Source organism: Arachis hypogaea, chromosome 16, assembly GCF_003086295.3.
Source record: "Arachis hypogaea cultivar Tifrunner chromosome 16, arahy.Tifrunner.gnm2.J5K5, whole genome shotgun sequence".
NCBI classification, from domain to species: Eukaryota; Viridiplantae; Streptophyta; class Magnoliopsida; order Fabales; family Fabaceae; genus Arachis; species Arachis hypogaea.
Window position 1 is genome coordinate 148,253,420 of NC_092051.1, and position 9,782 is coordinate 148,263,201.

The 9,782-nt window shown below is 39.1% G+C and overlaps 1 protein-coding gene across 2 annotated transcripts; it reads right to left on the minus strand.

The window, feature by feature from the left end:
* Positions 1–941: 941 nt before the first annotated feature.
* LOC112697755 (uncharacterized) lies at positions 942–4,810 on the minus strand. 2 transcript variants are annotated; one of them, XM_025751069.3, is made up of 5 exons: positions 3,677–4,810; positions 2,624–2,729; positions 2,425–2,525; positions 1,891–1,954; positions 942–1,292 (listed from the first exon to the last, which is right to left on the minus strand). In XM_025751069.3, the coding sequence occupies exons 1-5, from the start codon at positions 4,561–4,563 to the stop codon at positions 1,281–1,283; spliced, it is 1,170 nt and encodes a 389-aa protein (XP_025606854.1). In that variant the 5' UTR covers positions 4,564–4,810; the 3' UTR covers positions 942–1,280. The 2 variants fall into 2 exon arrangements, with proteins under 2 accessions (XP_025606854.1, XP_025606853.1); XM_025751068.3 differs by having other exon boundaries at positions 942–1,357.
* Positions 4,811–9,782: the final 4,972 nt, after the last annotated feature.

The window sequence follows — 9,782 nt, forward strand, 5'->3', positions numbered from 1 at the left end:
TTATGTGAAAAAAAAAGCAACTTCATTACTATTTTCATTCTTTCAAGAAAGTATTTTTTTGTTTTTAATATATATATATATATACACACAAAAGTAATCAGGCTAATTTAGAAACAAAACCATTAAGATACTTTTATACATTGAAAATCCTCCTTAATTAATAAACCTTCTTGTTGTTGGCAGTAAGAGTAGTTGATTTATATCAGTATTTATATTAGCTACAAACAAACAAGATAAATCTATAAAAATTATCTTATTATAAAAAAATTATTCCATATCATGAGAATATTAAAAATGTAGATACTGATAATTTAGATCATTAATTAAAAAGAAAAATGAAATAACCTTATATATAAAAATGCAATCCTAAAAATATTTAAGACCGTCCTAAAAAAATTACCTTTAATAAACAGTTTTAATGCAGTTGAGACCTAGCTCAATTGATTTAAATCATATGCCTCGTAATATGTTACATTGGGTTCAAACCTTGGTAAGTGCACCAAGTGTTGAATATGAACCTTAAGTGTTGTATATGTGAGTGTATAGACTTTGGTGAGTGCATCGAGTGTTGAATATGAACCCTTAAATGTTGTGTGAATGAATGTATAGTATGAGTGTACTGTGATACCTACGATTGAGGGTTGTCTAATCCACTTGACGAGATGGCAGTTAATCACTTCAATATAAATACTTTGAAATTTGAACACGTCGAAAAAATGCATCACATTATATATTGCAATAAGATAAAAAACATACATAAGAATTTAGCAAATTTTGTGCCAGATCGCTAGTAATATTACAACAGTATTTGGTAGGATTAATTTCACCTTGTTTTGGTAATTTTCATTTCACATAAAAATTGAAAATCATAAGAGTAAATGTAACACTTGTTTTGAAGCTGGATATTTTACATTAATTAATGAAAAATTTAAACAAAGGTAGAATAGGAATAGGCACCTTAATTAAATTAAACTGAATTGGTCAACATTAGTTATTGCAAATAAGGAGCATACTATTTACGTGTAATTGCCATAGGACTGAGATGATATACTACTAATTCATATATACATGCATTTATTTATTTACAATGTGTATTAACACTTCCAATTTAACAATACTTCATTTTCAGCACACGCCTTAAGGAACAAATGAGAAAGCAAACACCCCAAGAATCTTGCATTACTTCAAAACAAACTTCCAATCTTGGAATCAGTCTTCATTTTGCAGAGATAAATGTTGGAAAATGCCATATGGCATGAGATTTGAGCAGAAAGGTTCCATCATTTCTTAACCTGAAAATTTCCATGCTAAGCTAGCTTGCATATACTTGAGAAGAATTCTAGTTGCTGAAATAAATCTATGCATGAAATCAGGTAAAAGATGATTAATATAGAATGGAAAATTCTTAAACAGGAACATCAAATTTATTTTCAAATGCAGACATAACTGCTTTGTCTTATGTTGATGTTTTTAATTTAGCTATGAAGATTGAGAGCGTTAAGTAGTCCAATAGATATAAATTTTCATTGGGTAACTTTGATTTTTCCTAAGGTTATGTTTATAAAATACATTTTATAAATTACAAAGAAACGGAGTGTCACATAATTTCATATCAAGGAATGTTAGAAGAGTTGGAAACTGATATAATTAAATCGAACAAAGGTAGAATGATTGCTCTAGAGAACAATCCCAAATTTACAAGATTAATGATATGTTTCCCAATGTTAAAGTTCTTTATAACAATTTCATAGCATGCTTTTCTATAGTGCAATCTCTTAGCTTAGCTACTTATTAAGACTGAACAACAACACCAGAGATCTTAATTAGGATTCAATCATTAAATAATATCTTTCGAAATAAGTTAATATCTAATGATTTTTACAAACTCACATTGTTCTTCTCTGTCTCTGCAGGTCTGCTATGATCTTGGGCACCAGATTCGTGTTCAAGTTCCCTGTAATAACACATACTCTAATTAGAGGTATAGACAATAGTAATATAGTCCTCCTAAGATTTGGCCATCAATTTAGTTCATCAATGTTTACAATAAACATCTAGTTCTCTTTCTCCAACTTATAACCAAACATGATTTTGATCGTAAATTGATGGTTATTTTATCAAAGAAGGATTAACTCAATCCGAAAGTGGAGAACTAATTTGACATCTCATATCTTTCGAGGATCAATTTGAGCTTTCTTTTTCTTTTTTCATTTCAAGACTTGTTTAAAAAACTCTTCTACATTGGTATGATATCCAATCGGATGCAACCATGTAGACAAAAACAGCTGACTTCTGCTACCTCAAAAGAAACCATTTTTGTTTAGGTGGCACCACTTGATTGGATGTTAGTGTGATAACCAAAGTATTTAGAAATTAAGCATCTTTTGTTGACACTGTCTAAATGGACTGTATACTATTGAGTACCTTTCATTTATGGTCATTTGTGGATGAGACAAAGATGTGCTCGATTCAGGAACAGCAAACCCAGAAACCTCTGACCCTTTTGGTTCAAGTTCAATCGTTCCCTGTTATAAATAGTTAACATCAAGTTCTCTATTGTTCATGATGTCACTTCACTAAAGATAACTCTTAAGAAAAATTTGCCTTAACAGCACAAACTCACATCCGAAGTATCTTTGATCCACCCGAGAGCTTTATCCGAAAGAACGCTGATATACTTCTCCATTGCAGCATCCGGAGTCATGTTTCCCAGCTTTTGCCAAGCATTCCTTGCACAATGTAATCACTACTTTCGATTACTCATACAAAGCAGCTCTCAACCCTGTTATTATAACTAGCAATCAAGCTACGCCGTGTAACTTGTACAGCACGGCCTTTTACATGTTCAGTTTATGTTCATTCGCCTGGCTTGAGTGTTCTAAACATGGATTTGGCTCTGCTAAATTCATGGTGTGCTCTAGAGATAAATTATACTATTTGAATCATGGATGAGAAAATCAAGAGTTTTCTGATTTAATAAGATAAAAAATAAACTACATTCATAACTACTCATATAATCTAAAACTGTTGATTTTCTTATCAATGGTTCAGGAACTGCACTTTATTCTCTAAGGAGCCAAATCCTGTGAAACAACTTTATTTCCTCTTGTATAATCTAGGAGTCACTTTTAGATATTCCCTTATAATTTGCCCAATTTTTGGTTCACTCTCCCAGTTGATTACTTTCTTACAACAGCACTACTTAACACTTAAAAGGCTAAAGGAGATTGTACCTAAAGAAATTTTAAGGGGACATTCTACTAAGTTAAGCAGCTATGATTAAGCCAATAACATTTTCTAACCTCACCCACAGATTCCAACCTATAACCTTATTATGTCACTTCTTGAATCAAGTGCTAATGCGCATATTCAAAAATAATAGTGGATGAAGGGGTCATGTAAACTTCTAAAAATTGCTTAGATCTCCATCTAAATAAAACCAACACATTTATGAAACGTTTGGCAGTGATCCATTTTAGAGAAGGACAGTATACACTTTGCAAATGCAAATCTAATTAAAAGCATAACAAAATCATCCCACATGGAGTAACCAAACAAAACAAAGCAAGGCAATGCAAGTTAGGCAAATCAAACTAATAAACCAACCAAACACTCATACATTCCAAACAAGTGCAATAGTTAGGAAGAAAGTTTTTTATTAAATTAAAATTGATACCACTTTGCACGTGCATTGAGCTTGAGAGGCATTGGTTGAGGTTCATAACAAGGACCCTCTGTTGCAACTTTGTGAAGACCATACAACTCCATTAGCACATCATTGCCTAAACCATTACCACCTCCACCAACCACGAATTCGGAAGCCGATATGAACTCCTTCTCCAATTCACTCCTTTCAATCCCTTCCCAACCATCATCATCGAACGGTTCGACCGTGATTCCCTCTGTTTTCCTCTGTTCTTCACAATCTTCGGAACAATCTTTCTGTTCTTCACAACACCCTGTTTCTCTCTGTTCTTCACAAACTTGCAAGCATTCTTCTTCTCTCTGCTCCTCACAATCCTCTGTTTCTCTTTGCTCTTCAGAATCTTTCACAGGTTCTGTTTCTTTCCGTTCTTCAAAATCCTCCACTGGTTCTGTTTTCCTCTGTTCCATAGAATCCTCAACTGCTTCACGAGGATCAAATTCTTCACTGTCGCCATTGGTCTCAATGACCTCTCCTTCTTCTTCTTCTGCCGCCTCCTCCGCCGCCGCCACGTGTTCCTCGCTCAACTCAGCAATGGTTGATAAGGCTTCAACTTCAAAATCAACAACTCTGGACTCAATTTCAACCTTAGACTCTTCTTCCCTGTTCCGAGCTGTCTCGACATTCGTCGAAATCTGAATTGGACTCAGAAACTCCACCTTTCTCTCACTATGAGGCTTCTGAACCGTTAACCGTTCCTGCTGCAGATTCACAAGGGTTTGTTGTTGTTGTTGATGATGTGAATTGTGAGTGTTAGGATCAGAAGCCATGGCCATGGAAACAAGCTTGGCAACAAGAAGAGAGAGAAGCAGCGCTAAGGAAGCGGTTACAAAAAGATCGCTTGCAGTTACAAGCTCCATAACTAACTAACAAACAAACGAACAAGTTTACGCTGAATTTTGATCGATGATAATGGAGAAGTAAGAGGTTAAGAATAGGGATTAGAATAAGAAAGTGTGATTAGAATTTAGAGAGAGAATGTTTGGAAGAAGAAGAAGAAGAAAGGAAGAAAAGCGGTGAAGGAAGAGAGGAAAAGGATAATTTGATGAGCAGAGAAAAGCATATTCTGCGGTTTTTTTCAACTTTATGCTTTGCCTGTCTTCCCCCTTCTAATAATGGGATACATTTTTATTTATTTATTTATTTATTTATTTTCATTTTGATGTTGTTTTCATTAATGATATTGTTTTTACTGTAACTAGTGTATTAATATATTCTGGTACAATGGGTAGCAATAACTAATTCGAAATTAGTTAAAATAAATAAGATAATGTTACATATTCAAGTCTTTTTATGAACTAAATTTAGCTATGTTAAACAGTAAGACTTGAAATAATATTAGTTATAACTGATTTTTGTTATTGTTACAGTTGGTAACCGGAGATTAATAGAATAGATAGCGTAGGTTGGCCCAATCGTCCGCGGAGGGTGAACTCCGAGTTGGTTTGCACGCTGGAGCCTCCTTCCGACTTGTATACGTGGGTGAATGGGGGGTGGTACCTGCAAAGACATTCCGATGCCTAAGTTAGTAAGGGTGTTAGCAGGTCTAGAGAGTATTGGGCTTAGAGATACCTGAGGGGTGTCAGTGTATTTATAGTGGTGAGCCAATAACCACCGTTGGAGTAGTGCCGTATCTTTAGGGTGTTAACCGTCCCATTATCTTGGGGAGGTTAAGATATGGCTTTATGAAGCGGTTAGAGAGATTTTAGGGGCGGTTACTCATTTGAATGAGTGTTTATCTGCCAGCTAATCTCATGTCCGACTTCTTTAGAGTAAGTCGTGGTTGATACCGACTTCTTATGTGAAGGTCGGTACTTAACTAGGCTTAATCCTTCGGACTAGGCCTTTTATTTGGACCTGGGCCTTTGTCATTGGGCCAGGGTATGAACAGTGCCCCTACTTGAGCCCAGGATCTCTTCAGGGCTTGGGTTCAAGTGTTTAACTTGGGTTCGTAGCCGACTTTCTTGGAGGAAACACGGGTTTTTAAACCGACGTGATTTTCGCGACCTTTTATTTCTGACAGTTACGTCTATTCAAGCGTCGTGTCCGTTAGGGATGCGCTTAGGGATTGATGGCTTTGGTAACGGTGCACTCTCATTAATGACTGCCCCGCTTTTACCATTATGCCCCTTAGCGTGTTTATAAATACTTTCCCTCTCTTTCATTTTTCCGTTTCCGCAATCTTTCAAACTTCTTCTTTTCTTGTTCGTGCTGCATTCTTGCGCTTGGAGACTTCTGCTTCTTCCAACCTTCACTTTTCGGATAAAGGTTAGCTTTACTTCTTTTACGTCATGCCTTGTGTTTGCATGCTTTTGTTTTGTGGGTAGATAGGTTGGTCTGTAGATTTTGGCTTCGTATCCCCCCTCTTTAGGGACCGTGTTTTTTTATTTTTCTTTTCTTTTTTCTTTTTGTAGGTTTCTGTCACCTTTCATAAAAAAAGAAAATGGCTTATGTAGATGTTCTTTCTCAGTGGGTTGATGTCACGGTCCTTGGGGAGGAACCCTTGGTCGACGCTGAGTTTATTACTCATCTTCGTACTCACCACAGGCTTTGTACTTCGGAGGAGGACGAGCCAAAATATGAGTTGATAACCCCGGGTCCGGAAGACCGGGTTTGTTTTGGGAGGGCCAATGAGGCGGCCCCTCATTTTTTCTTTATGTATGAATGTATGATCACCCGTTTGGGTGTTTTTCTTCCTTTTTCGGATTTTGAAATATCTGTTTTGCACCACTGTCGAGTTGCCCCTACTCAACTTCACCCCAATTCTTGGGGTTTTCTGAAGATTTATCAGTTTGTTAGTCACGCTTTGGACTTTCCGACCTCTTTGAGGATTTTCTTCTTTCTTTTTCATATGACTAAGCCCTTTAGTGGGCTAAACAACAAACAGCAATGGGTATCCTTCCGAGCCATACAAGGTCGGAGGATTTTCACCCTTTTTGACGAATCCTTCCATGACTTCAAAAATTATTTTTTCAAAGTACAAGCTGTAGAGGGTCACCACCCCTTTTTCCTGGATGAGCATTCTTCCCCTCGCTTTCCCCTTTATTGGCTGGAGGCCTCCCCTTGTGAAAAGTATGGTCTAAATGACCTGGACGAGGTGGAGGCGGCCATTGTGGGATTTTTCCGAGAAGCGTGGGGGAGGGCCCCATACTTGGACACTAGGAAATTCCTCCAGGGGACGCCGACCTTTGTTCGGTCGCAACTAGGTAGTAAATGCATTTCCTATTTCCGACTTGTTTCTGTCAACTTGAGGTTTGCCGACTTGTAAATTTCGCTAATTATTTCTTTTGCAGATATGGCAAGGAAGAATGCTCAGGAATCTTACCAGAGAGTTTAGGAGGCTAAGGCAAAGTCTCGGGCCATGGCCGGTGGTGCCAGGGCAATCGTCTCTCCTCCTCCTCCTCCTCAGAACGTGGGGACTCCCTCTCAGCCCATTGTGATTTCTTCTTCCAGCTTGTCCCGACCACTTTCTTCTGCCCGACTTCTTCCTAAGCCAGAGAAGAAGAAGCGTAAGACTTTAGAGTCTGGCTCTTCTTTTGATGGTGGGGTTAAGGCGGATGCTCTTGCATTCGTCCGAAAGAACATCTATCCTCATATAAGCATGGATGATGTTTCTGTTCGAAACCACCTCACCATTCTGGCTGAGGAGAGTTTTCGGGCGGCGGGTGTTTGTGGCAAGCTTTTGGATATCTTTGAGAAGACTCCCCTCAGCTCTTTGGGGGTAACCTCGAAGGTTGAGGAGTTGGAGGGGAGGCTTCTTGCTTACCAGGATCATGAGAGGGAGTTGAAGAAGGAGGTAGCTAAACTGAGGGCGGAGAGAGATAGCCTTCGGGAGAAGGAGAGCAAGCTGCGAGCCCAATGCAATATGGAGGCAAGTTTGAGGAAGACAGCACAGGAGAGTTATCAGAGTTTGTTTCAAGATCTTGTGTCTGTGAAGAAGGATTTGCTGAATTCTCGGAATGCGTACGCCGATTTGGAGGACTCTATCGCTGACGGTGCCGAGGAGTCTTTGAGGATTTTCCTGGAGCAAGTCAGAGTTATCGCTCCCGACTTGGATCTTTCTCTCCTGATAAGGTGGTAATTGATGGCGCCATCGTGGATCCTCCTGTCCCCGTGGTTGTTTCCGAGTCAGAATTGAAGACTTGGGGGCAGAGGATCATTGAGTCCCCTCCTCGTTCTGCGGACGCTTCGAGTTCTTCCGTTATTCCTCCGACTTCCTCTTCCTCTCCTGTGGATGCCTCTCTCCCCGGTCCTGGTGGCGCTCCTCCTGACTCTGGTAGTGGTGACCCATCTACTCTTCTGCAAAAATAATTTTTTATGGCTATATGGGGGCTCGGCCTGTGAGTCCCCCCTTTTTTAAACTCTTTATATGTTGTTTGGTGAGGTTTGAACGATTTTGGCCCTTTTAAGGCCGTAAACAAAATATTTCAGCAAGTGCCCTTTTTGAATAAGGGTTTTTAAATTAACAAAATAAATACCCTTTTTTGGATAAGGGTTTAAGTTACCTTATGTGTGTATGCTTTTCTAATTTTGATTTTTCAAAATCCTCTTGATCTTTTCTGAGAACCTTTCCTATTGTTTCATCTGTTTTTCCGAACCTTTTTGTTTAAGGACTTTTAGGCAGCCTTTAAACTTTTTCCTAGGTTTTTCGATCTCTTTTTGTTATTCCTTACGCCCAACCACGTTTTATTGGGTTTTTACGACTTAGGTTATTTTTGCGATGCGTTTTCCTCTTGCTCGGTTCGTCATTCCGACTTTCGAGTCGAAGTGTTTTCGAGCTTTCCTACTCGGAGTTTCGTCCCGACTTATGAGTCGGGTTGTTTCCGAGTTTGTCTACGATCGGCTTATATAACCTCTTTACGCCGACTTGTACCTCGTCGTTTTATCATGATGACCATCTAGGTCAGTTCATGGGATTTTCACGTTTTGTCGAGCTTAAGTCGGCGCGTTTCGTAGAAAGACTTAGAAAAATAAAAAAGGACTTTATAAGAGATATTGTAGATGAAAAGATCTTTATTAATTGAGGAGGTACCTTCTTGCTACTAGGGGTTTTAATAGCCTATTTTCCCTTAGCCTCTACTATGATGCCTCGTTAAAAACCCTTCTCCAGAAAAAACCTTTTTGGGAAAAAATCATGAAGTTGGGAAAAGAGTACATCAGGGAGTAGAGTTCGCTTTTAACTGTAGTACCTTTTCATATTACAAGCATGCCACGATCTTGGTAACTCAGTGCCGTTCAGGTCGGTTACTTTATAATAACCTTTTCCTAAAACTTCATTGATTTTGTATGGTCCCTTCCAGTTTACGGCGAGCTTTCCTTCTCCTGATTTGTTGACTCCAATGTCGTTTCTGATTAAGACCAAGTCATCCGGGGCAAATGTTCTTCGAATGACTTTTTTGTTGTACCTTGTAGTCATCCTTTGTTTTAATGCCGCTTCTCTTATCTGGGCATCCTCTCGGACTTCGGGGAGCAAGTCGAGTTCCTCTTTGTGCCCCCGTATGTTTCCGACCTCGTCGTGGAGAGTTACCCTTGGGCTTTGCTCATTGATTTCTATTGGTATCATGGCTTCTACGCCATACACTAGTCGGAAAGGTGTTTCTCCCGTGGCGGATTGGGGGGTTGTCCTGTAGGCCCATAGCACTTGAGGAAGCTCTTCAGCCCAAGCTCCTTTTGCTTCTTGCAATCTCCTCTTTAGCCCTGCCAGTATGACTTTGTTGGCTGCCTCGGCTTGCCCATTAGCTTGTGGGTGCTCCACCGAGGTGAACTGATGTTTTATTTTCATACTGGCTACTAAGCTTCTGAAAGTGGCGTCGGTGAATTGGGTTCCGTTGTCTGTAGTAATGGAATAAGGTATCCCATATCTTGTGATGATATTTTTGTAGAGGAACCGGCGACTTCTTTGAGCGGTGATGGTAGCTAATGGTTCTGCTTCTATCCACTTTGTGAAGTAATCTATTCCCACGATCAGGTATTTGACTTGTCCTGGCACTTGGGGAAAAGGACCTAACAAATCCATTCCCCATTTTGCAAAAGGCCATGGAGAAGTGATACTTAGGGGTGTGCATGGGCCGGGTGAAAC